This window comes from Tiliqua scincoides, chromosome 1, assembly GCF_035046505.1.
Source record: "Tiliqua scincoides isolate rTilSci1 chromosome 1, rTilSci1.hap2, whole genome shotgun sequence".
NCBI lineage: Eukaryota > Metazoa > Chordata > Lepidosauria > Squamata > Scincidae > Tiliqua > Tiliqua scincoides.
The window spans coordinates 134,887,351-134,902,730 of NC_089821.1; the positions used below are offsets into that span (position 1 = coordinate 134,887,351).

Consider the following 15,380-nt stretch of genomic DNA (forward strand, 5'->3'; position numbering starts at 1 on the left):
GTTTATTAAACGTTAAACAAAAGTGATTAAACATAATGAGAAAAAAGGTGGGTAATAAAAATCACAGCTGCATGATGAAAAATGCCTAACAGGAAAGCATGTTTTTACCAAAAGGATGCAATAATCATTAATGCCCAGTAGATGGAGCTGAGATGCTACTGGATGATAGGGTGCTTTAAACCAGAGACTTGTAAGCATATTGTTGGCAACCTTCAGTCTCGAAAGACTATGATATCGCGCTCTGAATGGTGGCTCTGAAACAGTGTCTAGTGTGGCTGAAAAGGCCGATTCGGAGTGACAATTCCTTCCACACTGGGAGCAAGCGTAGTCTGTCCCTGGTCTGTCTCCCTGGCTATGGGCCTTTCTTCTTTGCTTCTTTGCCTCAGTCTGTTGGGCAAGTGTCTGTTCAAACTGGGAGAGGCCATGCTGCACAGCCTGCCTCCAAGCGGGACACTCAGAGGCCAGGGTTTCCCATCTGTTGAGGTCCAATCCTAAGGCCTTCAGATCCCTCTTGCAGATATCCTTGTACCGCAGCTGTGGTCTACCTGTAGGGTGCTTTCCCTGCATGAGTTCTCCATACAGGAGGTCCTTTGGGATCCGGCCATCGTCCATTCTCACGACATGCCCAAGCCAATGCAGGCATCTCTGTTTCAGCAGTGTATACATGCTAGGGAGTCCAGTTTGTTCCTGGATTGTGTTGCTTGGAACTTTGTCCTGCCAGATGATTCCAAGGATGCGTCGGAGGCAGTGCATGTGGAAAGTGTTCAGTTTTCTCTCCTGTCATGTGCGAAGAGTCTATGACTCACTGCAGTACAGAAGTGTACTCAAGACGCAAGCTCTGTAGACCTGGATCTTGGTATGTTCTGTCAGCTTCTTGTTGGACCAGACTCTCTTTGTGAGTCTGGAAAACATGGTAGCTGCTTTACCGATGCATTGTTTAGCTTGGTATCGAGAGAAAGAGTGTTGGAGATAGTTGAGCCAAGGTACACAAAGTCATGGACAACCTCCAGTTCATGCGCAGAGATTGTAATGCAGGGAGGTGAGTCCACAACCTGAACCATGACCTGTGTTTTCTTCAGGCTGATTGTCAGTCCAAAGTCTTGGCAGGCCTTGCTAAAACAATTCATGAGCTGCTGGAGATCTTTGGCAGAATGGGCGGTGACAGCTGCATCGTCGGCAAAGAGGAAGTCATGCAGACATTTCAGCTGGACGTTGAACTTTGCTCTCAGTCTGGAGAGGTTGAAGAGCTTTCTGTCTGATCTGGTCCAGAGATAGGTGCCTTCTGTTGCAGTTCCAAAGGCATGCTTCAGCAGGACAGCAAAGAAAATCCCAAACGAGGTCGGCGCAAGAACACAGCCCTGCTTCACCCCGCTTCAAATGTCAAAGGGGTCTGATGTGGAGCCATCACTGTGCCCTTCGTGTCCTTGTGGAAAGACCTGATGATGCTGAGGAGCCTGGGTGGACATCTGATCTTGGGGAGAATCTTGAAGAGGCCGTCCCTGCTGACCAGGTCGAAAGCCTTCGTGAGATCTATGAAGGCAATAAAGAGTGGCTGTCGTCGTTCTCTACATTTCTCCTGCAGCTGTCTAAGGGAGAATACCACATCAGTGGTGGACCTGTTGGCTTGGAATCCACACTGCGATTCTGGATAGGCGCTCTCTGCAAGTACCTGAAGCCTCTTTAGTGCAACTCGGGCAAACAGCTTTCCTACAACACTAAGGAGAGAGATGCCGTGGTAGTTATTGCAGTCACCCCTGTCGCCTTTATTCTTGTACAGCGTGATGTTTGCATCCCTCATGTACTGTGGTACTCCACCTTCTCTCCAGCAGAGGCAGAAGATGTCATGCAGCTCAGTGGCGATGATCTCTTTGCAGCACTTTAGGACTTCAGCAGGGATGCTGTCTTTTCCGGGTGCCTTGACAGAGGCAAGTCCAGGGCCACGTTAAGTTCTTCTAGGGTTGGTTCACTGTCAATCTCCTCCAACACAGGCAGGCACTCAATGTTTTTCAGCGCTTCTTGGGTTACTACATTTTCTCTGGAATACAGCTCAGAGTAGTGCTGCACCCAGCGTTTCATCTGCTGCACCCGATCCTAGATGATCTTGTCTGTGGCAGACTTCAGAGGGGCAATTTTCTTCTGTGTTGGACCTAGGGCCTGCTTGATACCATCATACATCCCCTTGATGTTGCCCGTGTCAGCTGCTATCTGTATCTGGGAACAGAGTTGGAGCCAGTAGTCGTTAGCACATCTCCTGGCAGTCTGCTGAACTTTGCTGCGAGCAGCTCGGAGGACCTGCAGCTTGTGCTCACTGGGACAGGCTTTGTATGCTGCTAGAGCTCTCCTCTTTTCCTCAATGACTGGTGTCAACTCCTCAGAGTGGGATTCAGTCTGCCGTCTTGTTGGTCTTATGGCCAAATATGGACAAAGCGGTGTTGTAAACAGCATTCTTGAAATGTTCCCATCTGTTGGATGCATTTGCATCGGCCGGGCCTGGAAGAGATTTCTCAAGCGCTTGTGCAAATTCCTCCACTTTTCCCTGATCCCGGGTCTTGCTGGTATCAATGCGAGGTCTTTCTTCCTTTTTCATGTGACACAGTCGCTTTGTTTGCAGTTTCACTCTGCTGCACACCAGGGAGTGGTCAGTGTCGCGGTCAGCACCCTGATAACTGCGTGTGATCTTGATGCTGGGAAGGCTGGAGCGTCTGGTGAAAATCAGGTCGAGCTGGTGCCAGTGCTTTGATCGTGGGTGTCCCCAAGAGACTCTATGTTGGGGCTTCGTGATGAAGAATGTGTTGACGCAGAGACCTTGATGACAGCAAAACTCTAGCAGGTGTTGGCAATTTCATTCATCTTCCCAGTGCCAAACTGACCTAAGCAAGTGGGCCAAGAACTGTGATCAGCACCAATTCTAGCATTGAAGTTACCAAGGATGAACAATGGCTCTTTCTCTGAGCCTTTCTTGATAGTGGTGGCCAGGTCGTCGTAGAATTTGTCTTTATCTTCTGCTAGAGATGGCAGAATCGGTGCATATGCACTGATGAGAGTGACAAGTCCTGCTGATGAGTGGAGCTACAGGGACAAAATTCTTTAACTTCCCGCAGTAGGTGGGATGATGGATTTCAGCAGGGTATTTTCTGCTCCTCACTGAACTCCCAAACAAATGTATCATTTAGACAACTTTGTATTCTGGCTATAATGATGTCATTGGGTTGTCTGACTGGAAGACTGGAAACTACTTGTCCCACCCTCTTGACCTAGATGGACAGGTTTACCACCCAATGGACAAGGTAACTCTGTTGCTAAGCAGAATAGCTGCCCCAGATAGGATGGAATCCAAATCCACATCCCTTTGTACTCTTCATCTCTCTAGTAATGAAGTTTCACGCAAAGGCTGTTTGCAAAGTAACTCCCAGAAGCACAGAAGCTTCTGGGGAGTTAAAAACTGTCTAAGAATAGAGAAAAGCAGGCAAAAAAATGAGGAAACTAGGGAAAATGCAGGGAATTCATCACTCACTACGGTACATCAACATAGTATGAAATTGGTGACACTCACCAGGTTTTTTATTTGATGTTCCTGTTTTGCAAGTAGTAGCAGAACTCTACAAGAAGAGAGAACACAATCCACTTTAGTTTGTAGCCTGGCATAACTTAACCAAATTCTGTTTAGCCAACACTCTATTTTTCAAGAAAATATGTTTTCTATTTTATAAACATTAGTTTTATTTTTCTATCTCATCTTCTTTTCTTGACACAATGACCAATACACTGTGCTTTTCAGACTTCATGCAGTGTTCCTTCCAGACAGCTGAGTGCATTTACCATCACTACTGCATCATGTACGGATCACCCCACCCCCACCCGTGGCCAATATTATCAGAGCTGACAGTGCTGGTAATCTGAGGTGGGGAGAGAAGAGAGTTTCCCTACAGTAAGTCTGCCTGGTGTTTCATACAAGTATCTCTGAACAACAACAACAGTATTTATATACCGCTTTTCAACAAAAAGTTCACAAAGCGGTTTACAGAGAAAATCATAAATCTAATGACTCCCTGTCCCAAAAGGGCTCACAATCTAAAAAGATGCAACACCAGCAGACAGCCACTAGAAAAGACACTGCTGGGGGTGAGGTGGGCCAATTACTCTCCCTGTGCTAAATAAAAGAGGAGCACCCACTTGAAAAAAAGTGCCTCTTAACCAGTTAGCAGGGGTTAACTAACTCTGAATCAGGACCTCAGTGTTTAACTTGGGATACTATATCTCCAAAACTCCCCAAAACAAGCTGGAAGAAAGCCTTACATCATGATCCTTTGGTTGGACATAGTTTGAAGGAAAGATTCCAGTTCTACCACCAACACTTCCAGTCCACCATTCCCCATCTTTCTGTGTAACTAATATTTCTTCACCTTCAGTGAAAGTTAAATCACCAGGTTCAGAACTTGTATAAGGATAGAGTGCTATATACTCTGAAAAAGTAAAGAGAATTTAGTTACATTGGGAACTGCAACACATTTACTCATAAAATTTCTCAAACTCTGAAATTGCAGGTTTTTTAATGAGAACTTTTTAAAAAAATGCACTATATCTCTGGTCATTTTTTTCCCCAAATTCATGGGCTGAAAGCTGATGCTCAGATTGTAAGATACCTTAACTGAATATGTACATCCTCTTCTCACGTTCATATCGAGAAACTGCAGAATTCTTGTGAAAAACCTTTCCTCTGCTTTCCTCTGCCTCTGTCCTGCTTTCCTCTGCCTCTCAGTTCCGATTGAGAGCACAAAGAACAAGTACCTCAAGGCCAAGCATGTCTTTTACTTAACATGGCCACTAGCCAAGGTCCTGTTTCCCACAATTCCATGTGCCTTCCATCAACAAGGTCCTTTACCCTCTACCTCCTCCCACATTAACTTGCACAGTCCCCATTTCTTCTCAAATATGTTAAGCCTTTGAAATAAAAGAGCTTCAAGTGGACTATATACAAACCAGAAAACAGACCTTCAGCTAACTAGCTTGTTACAAGTACAGGTGGGCCTACACTACTGAAACTCATGGATGATTAATTCCGCTAGTCTTGGGGCCCTCTAATCCTCTGGAGGCAGAACATTCAGAAGATATTCTAAGGGCCAGGGAGGGCTATGTGTGGCCTCTCCGGTAACAGAGCGCCATCTAAGGCCTTCGGGAAGCCCTCCCTGGTTCTCAGAGGGCCTTTTAAAGGCCTTTAAATGTCACTTCAGGTTTTCAGGGAAGGCCTCCTGAAGGCCTTAGAAGATGTTCTGAGGCCCATGGAGGCAGCATATGCCTCAGAATACCTGTGGAGATGGCATGCACCTCAGTTCTGAGGCCTCCACGTGTCTCAGAACACGCTCCAGGCAACTGAAGCACAGCTCCAGTCACATCTAGAGGATCCAAATGGAGCCAACCCTGCGGGTTCGGGATCTGCGGATAGTGAAATCAGCAGGTCCCATAAAACGGGGATACAGCAGGCTCACTGTATTATCTTTCTACATGTTTATAATGTCACACAGTTAACAAGCAGGCTAGTTTGAGGGCACAGATATCACAACAGTTATTTATAATAGGAGATCAGTATGCTGTTATATGAAAAGCCAATAACAATTTATATGAAATTATAAGGTTCTTCCCTCCTACCACTCCCCCCAGCACAAATTTAAAGGTTAAGATGGTTTTAAAATCTTACCCTCTCCCAATGTACACAGAGGTGCTGCAGGTTTCTTATTTACAGCTGCATAAACAGCTTCTGGTCTGCAGACAAAATAAAACATAAAATTATTCTGGCAACCATAAGATACAGTGTTTCTTTATGCAGCACTTAAAGCACCAAGAAAGTACATTTGGGAATGTGTAGCTTCTTGTTCTTCATCACAGCAACACATCTGTTACCACAGCTACTAGACATCAGAAGCAGTTTACCATCCCTGTACCTCAGTTCTTTCAATATTATCTTTCAAGTATCTATGCATTAAGACATACATTCTTACCCAGCTGCAGGCATTTGCAAAGGGACTTTGGGATGAGTACCAAAGTCAGGAAATCTGAGCTACTGGAGAGAATGGAGAGTACCAGCAGCCCTCATTCCTCACCCCTGAGCACCTCTCCTGCTCACTGGTCATTGTCAAATGTTTGCATTTTCTATTCATAAACAGATTTTGGTAGCAGTCTAATTGGAAATGGGGGAATTTGAGCTTACCTGAGAATTCCCCTTCTCTTTTACTCTGGGGTGGGTCAGCCTGAGCTACAGGAAAACCCCTCCTCTTTGTAGACAGGCAGGATCACATGGTGAAGAATAGCAGAGGGAGGGGCCCCTCTGATTTTGATCCCCAGGTCAAAATGAGAACCTGGAACCCCCCCTCCCACCCAGCAACATGAACTCAACCTCAGCAATAAGAGAAACATGAGAAGGACAGAAGTGTATGCCCACAGGATTTGAGCTGCCAAAGCCCAAAACCAAATTAGTGGCCTCTCCCATCACAAGTGCTGTAAACTGTGCACTTCAATCCATCCAGGGTAGGTAAACTGAATCACCCTGGAGAGAAAACAATTAACAGGTAAGCTCAAATTCCCCATTCTCTTATGGTTCAGGTGTGGATGAGCCTGAATGGCCTGGATATGGTAAAGCAGTGTCTCTCTACAGGTGGGAATCACACTGCAGAATTCTGCATCAACTTTTGAAGATCCATCTGCCAAAGGCAGCATCAGCTGAGGCAAACATGTGGTAGCAACAGCTATAACAACCTCTGAGTTACAAGAGATGGTGAAGAGCAACAACAGAAGCAGCAGTCCTCCTGGTGGAAGGCTTCATCAAAGATAAAATCTTTAAACACATAGACGAACAAATCTTGCTTAAGGAGAATCAGCATGGTTTCTGTAAAGGTAAGTCTTGCCTCATGAACCTTTCAGAATTCTTTGAAAAGGTCAACAGGCATGTGGATGAAGGAGAACCTATGGATATCACCGCAGACACTCGCCTATCTGCAGTGTCTGGGCAGGTTCTGAGTCAATCCCACAGATAAGTTGAGGGTAGGGTTTGAGCCAACAATCTTGGATTTTTCCAGGACCCTCACTCAGTTAAGTTGAGGGTTAAACTTAGGGGGGTGTCCGATTATAGTTTTGTCTGATTTTACCCGAGGCCTGATCCTGAAAAATAACCTACCACTAATTGTTACCTAAGAACTGTAGTCTTTAATTTATTAAAAACTTAGTAAAAGATCGTAAGATACATTGTTATTCTTTTTAAATTCTGGTCTTCATCACCTTTTTGTAAACACTATCAGAGTAAGTGCACTGTAAACAACATACCAGTAAAATACTAGTAAAACAGTGGTTCCCAACCTGGTATTCATGTACTCCCAGGGACACTCAACAGGACCTTTAGGGCTACTTGAAAAAAAATGGAATAATGGCAAAAAAAGGCAGGTTGTATTCCAGAATGCCTTGCAAGGCAGGAATGCCTTGTAAGGACCAGCAAGGCAGGTAGCTAGTTGGCTGTGAAAGCCCCACCAATAGCTAGTTTTTGGTCATCAATTCATGTATGAACCAGTGATTGAAAACCAGCACAGTAAAAAAGCTGAAACATAATATGGAAAGCAATCAGTCACCCAGAATTTCTCAGCACACTTCTGGTGCAAAACAGTGCAAAGGCAAAGTCTTCTGTTCTTCAAACAGATAAAAAGAGAAAACACTGTGATAAATACATGAAGTCTGGGCTTTCATATAGAGGAGATGAGGGCTTGTATTATTACAAACCTTTTGCTAATATGAAGGGTATAATTTATGGAAATGGGCTGCCAAGGGATATGCAAGTGAAAAAGGTTGGGAACCACTGCAGGAGAACCATGAATCAAATCCACCATTAAGGTGTCTGGTGTGTTAAGCCAGAAGCTCTACATATAACATACAACTTATAACACATAATTGGGAGTGTGCAATTCAATTCACAGCAGAGAGATGAGATTTGCAACCCTTTTTACTCAGAAGTAGACCCACTGCTTTCCATGGATGTTATTCTTAAATAATGGTGCACTGAATTGTAGCCTGGGACTTTGCTTCAAATGGAAAGGAGGCTCCCATCCTGGTTTTGAAAAAAATAGACCTGCTTTGCAAGCATTTGCAAAGCAGAACCAGGTTGCAGCAGCATTTGCAAAAAGGAAGGAAGGAAGGAGAATAAAAGGTTAACTTTGGCTCGAAATTCCCAGGAAAGTTACTATAGAAACAAATTATCTCTGCATCTAGCAGTGCCTGCCTACTGCTTGAGAAAGAAATGAAACTTTTCAGAGTTGAAAGGCTCTGCCCTCTGACTGACCCGGAGATAAGGCAAAGTGATAATTGGAGCCTGATTACTTGGCAAAAATTTTATGTGCTATAGGCGAGTATCTATGGTATATAGCTGGATTTTCAGAAGGATTTGGACACCAAAGAAGGCGTTTGACCCTCACCAAAGGCTGCTAAGGAAACTTCACAGTCAGGGAATTAGAGGGCAGGTCCTTTCATGGATTAGGAACTGGTTGAGGCCCAGAAAGCAGAGAGTGGGTGTCAATGGGCAATTTTCACACTGGAGAGAGGTGGAAAGTGGAGTGCCCCAAGGATCTGTCCTGGAACTGGTGTTTTTCAATCTGTTCAAAAATGACCTGGAGACAGGGCTAGACAGCGAGGTGGCCAAGTTTGCGGATGACACCAAATTTTTCCGAGTGGTGAAGACCAGTGGAGATTGTGAAGAGCTCCAGAAGGATCTCTCCAGACTGGGCAGCAAAGTGGCAGATGCGTTTCAATGTAAGCAAATGTAAAGTCATTCATATTGGGTCAAAGAATCAAAACTTTACATATAGGCTAATGAGTTCTGAGCTGTCTGTGACAGCTCAGGAGAGAGAACTTGGGGTACTAGTGGACAGCACAATGAAAGTGTCGACCCAATGTGCAGTGGCAGTGAAGAAGGCTAATTCCATGCTTGGGATCATTAGAAAAGGTATTGAGAATAAGATGGCTAATATAATGCCGTTGTACAAATTGATACCACACCTGGAGTATAGCATCTAGAAAAAGGATATTGTGGAAATGGAAAAGATGCAGAGCAACCAAAATGATTACTGGGCTGGGGCACCTCCCTTACGAGGAAAGGCTAGAGCAGGGGTGCTCACACTTTTTTGGCTCGAGAGCTACTTTGAAACCCAGCAAGGCCCAGAGATCTACCAGAGTTTTTTTTACAATGTTCACTCCATCATAACATATAACATTTATGTGTACAATGTATGTTGGTGTACCTTGAGCCCCACTGAGTATAACAGGACTTACTCCTGAGTAGACATGCCTAGGATTAGGCTGTGAGGCTGCAATCCTAGCCACACTTACCTGGGAGTAAGCCCCATTGAGTACAATGGGCCTTACTCCCGGCGTTTCCTCCCAGAGGCACCTGAAGGGGGGGGGTCAGCACTCCGCGATCTACTCATTTTGCCTCGTGATCTACCGGTAGATCGCGATCCACCTATTGAGCACCCCTGGGCTAGAGCATTTGGGGCTCTTCAGTCTAGAAAAGAGGTGCTTGAGGGGGACATGACTGAGACATACAAAATTATGCAGGGGATGGATAGAGTGGATAGAGGCATGCTCTTTTTCTCTCACCCAGCACCTGAACTAGGGGACATCCACTAGTGTTGAGAGAGTTAGGAAAGACAAAAGAAAATAGTTCTTTAACCAGCATGTAATTAGACTGTGGAACTCCCTGCCACAGGAAGTAGTGATGGCATCTTGCCTAGATGTCTTTAAGAGGGATTCGACAAATTTCTGGAGGAAAAGTCCATCAAGGGTTATAAGTCATGATAGGTTTGAGCAAGCTCCTGGTTTTAGAGGTAGACTACTGCAAAGTGCTAGATGCAGGAGAGAGCACCTGGACAAAGGTTGTGTCTTCTTGTCTTGTGTGCTCCCTGAAGCATTTGGTGGGCCATTGGGAGACACAGGAAGCTGGACTAGATGAGCCTTTGACCTGATCCAGCGGGTCTCTTCTTATGTTCTAATGTTCTCCTTCCACGGCATTCTCTACTGAATCCATGAGGTTTAGATAGAACACTTTCACAATTTCTAGCATTTTTAAAGGTCAAAAATGCCACCTACATTGACATTTGATCTATAGGTGACACGTACATGCACATTCAATTCCCTCCCCTATTACTTCTGTTTCAAAATGTATCCCCCAACTCCAGAGTATCTTCCAATTCCCTAAATTTAGAAAGTACTTTGGGGAATAAATGCAATAACTGTTTAACAGGAAACCCAGAAGAAAAACTAATGCTCAGTGTTTAACAGATGATGATAACAATAATATAGTGCTTTTTTGAGTATGCAAAACATTTCACATGTATTAACAAACTTGCCCTGGCAACTACTGGGTAAGGTGAGTAATATTATCCTCATGTTGCAAGTGGGGCTGGAAGGGAGCAGCTTGCCTAACTTCAGCTGTTGAGTATTCATGGCAGAAGTGACAGTCAGACTAGAAAAGTCCCAATTTGCAACTTAGGGCGTAATCCTACACTCGCCTGGCACTACAAAGTACAGCAGCACCCAAACAGCTGCAGGTGTATCCTGTGGGGCCAGAGGAGCATGCGTAGAGCTGTGGCAGCTGTGATGGGTCTACTTGGATCTGCACCAGCTATTTAGCTGGCGCAGAACTGAAGAGACCTGTATATGGCTCTAAGGTTTGGGAGGGGGTAGGATTTGGCAGCAGGATTTGGCTGCTCTGCCACCATCCCACCCCCTCCTGGGCCTAAACCACCCTCTGGTCTGCCCTCCCCACACCCAGCTTTGCCCCCTCCCTCCTTTCCCCACACCAGAATGCCTTCCCACCAAGCAGCGTGGCACTCATTGCTTGTGGGTGCCCAGCGTTCTCCTGCTGGCGCAGAGGCCCAATGCCAAGTAGTGCTGGCCTATCCGCAGGTGCCATGAATCTGCCGCAACATACCCTATGGCTTATTTGTGACACCATTTCCTGACCAGTGCGAGCGAGTGAGCGGCACTGCCCAGGCAGAGGATTGGGTTGTTTGTCTCTTAGCTACTATGCTACACCAGCTCTGGAACCAGCTGCTCTCCTGGCTAACACTAAGAAACTAAGCTATCACAGGTTTTATACAATGTAGATGCCCAAAAACCTCATGGGCATTTACAAAAAGCAGCAAATGGAGTCTGTGTTGATGCTCTTTGACAAGGGCATATAAAAGTTTGTGCCATGCTATGATTTGGGTGATGATTATGTCAAGAGGCAGTGTCGTATAGTAAGTAACTTTGGTGCATAATAGAATTGTTCTCCCTCATTCTAGTTTTTTTTTTTTTTTTTTAACAGTCTGCTGGAGGTTACTTTCCAAATAACTCTCATATTAGCCCTGAGGGAAGATTCCATTGGTGCCTTCTGAAACAAATAGTTTTTGGAGGGAGGGCGCATTTTTGCCATAACTGCAATATGATAAATAAAGGTTAAACAACCCCTTTCACAGATCCCAATCCCAATCTGGTCCCCCTGAAGTTACTAAACCTCAGACATAGGACAAATATGTACTTTTGCATGTAGATACATTTGTCAAACTTGCTCAGTACAAAAAATTCCAGAAACTTCACTTACTCCTCTTTTTGGCATTCATTTTCATGCAGAATTTTTACATATGATTTGGGAAACCATCCTCTTCCTCTTCCTACTTCTCCAAACCACCAATTTTCCTGCTGCTCTAGCACAGTAATTATGTCATTTTTTGAGAAGTTCAAGTGGTTATCTTTTTTAGCAGTCCAGGAACATAGTGCTTGTGCTTTTATGTTCTCTACAACTTGACCCTGTCAAAAAAAATAATGTTTTAGTGTCAGTTTTCTGTCCAAGTTCAACGGGTTTTTTTTAAAAGGTAGAAGTTATACAGAATCCTTCTCTGGAAGAAATACTTATACTTGACAATTTGAAACAAATGAGCTATTCTGCTTAGGGAAGAGGTAGAACATCTTCTGCGTACAGATTACTTAAAACAGCCAAGGGTATATAAATGAATTTTCTCTTTCTATACTGAAGTACTGTACATTATATTCAACTCTGTGAACAAACTAGGATAGCTGGCCTTATAAGGACAAATCCACTTCCTTAACTGTCCACAAGTTTGGTTTCTGTTTACTGCCTGGCACACATATTCAGGTAAGTAGGGGCAGTGGCATCAGGCCACCCCCCCCCCCAGAATTGCCATGGGGCTGTGTGATGCAATACTGCGTGAAAGCCTCTCTTTGGTGATCTTCGGGCCAAGATGCCTGACACCTCACCACCAATGATGTTTTTGCTGCTTAATGGTGAGGCCGAATTGGTCCAAAGATCGCTGAAGGGAGGTCGTATTTAAACCAGTGCAAAAAACCAGCAGGTCAGGAGTGACATTGTAACATCATTATGTCACCCCCAAATGTCCAGAACGATGAGCTGCAGCAGGTAAGTGCCACCCTGGGTGCTGTTCTCCATGGGGGTGCTTATGAGTGGGGGAGTGGAAATATTTGCCAAAACAGATAATAAAACAGAAGGAAAAATGGTCATTTTTCTTGCATTTCTTGAAGCACAATGATTTATGACAAAAGAGCAAAAGAACATTATATGAAGGTTCTTTTTGCTGGTAGCACAGTATAGAATACAAGAGTACAAAAACATAATCAGGTCTCATATTAACAGAACATACCTGTCCATGGATGGGAGAAACTGATCCTGGGGATACTGTACGAGTAAAAGCAGATTTTTTTTGCCATGTGTTAACATTTAGATTTGAGAAAGATGTATTCTGGTAAGTGGATTCCTCTTCTGGTTTACTTGGTGAAAGCGGTCTGCAGGTTCAATACAACAAGTCATTTGTGTGATGCAGCAAGCCCTCTCAAATACATGCAAGACATGATGCACAAGGGATACACTGTGAACTTCACAATTCTAAAGCTTTTATATATTTTGTGTGACGGTGTACCATCAAGTTATACTTACTCTACAGAAACTGAGGCAGTTGATAAAGATACTGTAGGAGGAAGTAAGGCTTTCTTAGGATGTGAAGAAGCATTTTCATTTTCAGGTATTTTTTCTACATAATTGCATGGAAACCAGCCAAAATGCCCTTGGAAGCTTCCATATAACCAACCAGGTTCACCTTCTGTTTTCTCATCAACCTGGGTAAAGGAAAAAAAAGTACATCAAGTCAATGAAGAACACTGACCAACAAAATATTAAGTTATTGATTCCTACCAATTTATCAACAGGAATACTGTTTCACATCTTTGTTTGTGTTCATTCTTGGTATTTTGTAGGGAAGAAATATGCTTTGTTTAGAAATAAATATCCTATTTAGAATTCAGAAAATATCCCATCATCCAGTTAGCGTTGCAGGTAGATTAAATTCAATTACTTACCTGAATTATATCTCCAGAATTAAAACTCATTTCATCATGATTTCTTGCTTCAAATGAATATAAAGCTCTGTAATTTACAAAATCAACCGATCTCTTAGAATCTGAAGCACTAACAGCATGCTCTGAAAAGTTGAGGGAAAATAGTTATTGGTTGTTGAGGGAAAATAGTTATTGGACATTGAGGGAAAATAGTTATTGGACATACTAATCCTGTTAAGTATGTGGTTCACAAAACAGCTGTTAACATCTAGCATAGGACTGTAGACATCATAATGTTTCAAACTACAAAATAACCATTTTCACAAAACACAGATACCTTCATTTTTCAACGATGATTTAAGACTTTGACCTTCCATCTGCAAAAGGACATCTGCAAATTTCTCATTAAAGTTTAACTGAGAAGTGAGTTTCTTTGACTCTTGCAGGTTGGTTGCATCTTTTCTCCTTTTCTCTTCATCAAACTTTTTAAGCTTCTCTTCAGCTTCTTTTGCAATCTGCTCCTGCCTTTTCTTCTCTTCTTCCTTTTGCTTCTGCCTTTGCTGTTCAGCACCTCTTACAATTTCTGCTTGTTCATTCCTTTTTTCCTCTTCAAGCTTCTCTGCCATTTGTTGCAGCTTGGCTTCCCTCTCTTGTGCAACTGCCTGCTCAGTTTTCTGTTTTTCCTCATTGATTTTTTCCTGCATCCGCTCTCCCTGTAGTCGCTTTTTTTTCTCCAATTCTTCCCTCCGGATATTCTCTTGCCAAAAATTCTCTTTTTCTCGTTTTGCTTTTCTTAAAGGAAAGTAGAAAAGCACCACCAATAAAATAACCTTATCAATGCAGACAAGCTAGGCTGAATAATAAAGACCTGACATTTATTAAGCAAGTGTCCCTGATTTACATTACTCTGTTTTTATAATACTGATGGTTTTAGGGCAATTTAATGGTTCTGCTAGTTAGGCATTGAATTAATTGTAACAGTCATGAACATATACAAATGACCAAAATGGATCCTAAACTTTTCATAAATGCATCCATATGCTGGGTGTTAAAGAAGTATACTTATTTTATTGACATCTCAGAAATATGGCTGAAATGATTCATTAGGATTCTCATAAATTGTATTTTTTGTGGTCATACAGTGAAGTTACGTCAATGGCCTGGAGTTTCCAGAACAACTTCTGAAGGTTTTAAAAAAAATTACATGCTACTATATTGAGTTAAGTGCTTGTCCACTTGTACACAGGTTGATTTTGTGGACTGTAGTCTGTGAAACTTTATGGTTTATGAAACTGGATGTTTTTAAGATGTCACCAGACTTTGTTATTTAGACTTATTGTAAGTGATCTAAAGCAATAAACTTCTTATCATAGTTAGCAATGTCACAATTCAAATTCAACTATTTCTCACCAGCTTATCTATGTACCAGCTATCTATGTACATTTATCAGTCTTGTGAATTGCAAGCAATTAAAAACACCTGTGCTAACAAGTTATCTATTTCTTTTATTCCACTACCATTCAAGTTAGTTCACAAGTGGTTGTATCATAAGGGGCATGTGTGGAAGGGTCTAATAGTCCTCTGCCCCTCCTGAAAAATTGCTCTGGGGATTAGATACCTCCAGACTAAGATTCCGTGGGGCATAGAGGGATTTGTGGTTGGGGGGAGACCGGTAAGGATCATTCAGCACCCACACACAAACATGCAAATTGAATTGCCTTCTGTTTGCAGAAGAGAAGATAAAGATACAACTCCCAAAACATTAATAATGTTAAATGCTATAATATTAAAACAGCATCAAATACAACAAAAATACTAAAATTAAAGCAGCTCAAGCTGCCACTAAAAAAATTAAACCCCATAATGCCCCCCTAAATTAGAGTTAATGCAGTGCATCCTCTGAGTGTCTATTCAGAAGTAGGCCCATTGAGGTCAATGGAACTTACTATCAGATGTGTACAGCAGTGCAATTTTAACTCTGCTATCTCAAGTTCAGT

At 43.0% G+C, this 15,380-nt stretch overlaps 1 protein-coding gene across 2 annotated transcripts in view; it reads right to left on the minus strand.

Moving 5' to 3' along the window:
• ITSN2 (intersectin 2) overlaps positions 1 to 15,380 on the minus strand; it is a 130,706-nt gene that overhangs the window by 54,688 nt on the left and 60,638 nt on the right. For both annotated transcript variants that reach the window (XM_066634544.1, XM_066634470.1), the window contains exons 18-25: positions 13,721 to 14,175; positions 13,405 to 13,526; positions 12,986 to 13,164; positions 12,693 to 12,834; positions 11,618 to 11,823; positions 5,696 to 5,760; positions 4,297 to 4,463; positions 3,554 to 3,599 (exon numbers count right to left, since the gene is read on the minus strand). In XM_066634544.1, coding sequence (XP_066490641.1) covers positions 3,554 to 3,599; positions 4,297 to 4,463; positions 5,696 to 5,760; positions 11,618 to 11,823; positions 12,693 to 12,834; positions 12,986 to 13,164; positions 13,405 to 13,526; positions 13,721 to 14,175 — 1,382 coding nt within the window. The remainder of the gene's footprint in view (positions 1 to 3,553; positions 3,600 to 4,296; positions 4,464 to 5,695; positions 5,761 to 11,617; positions 11,824 to 12,692; positions 12,835 to 12,985; positions 13,165 to 13,404; positions 13,527 to 13,720; positions 14,176 to 15,380) is intronic.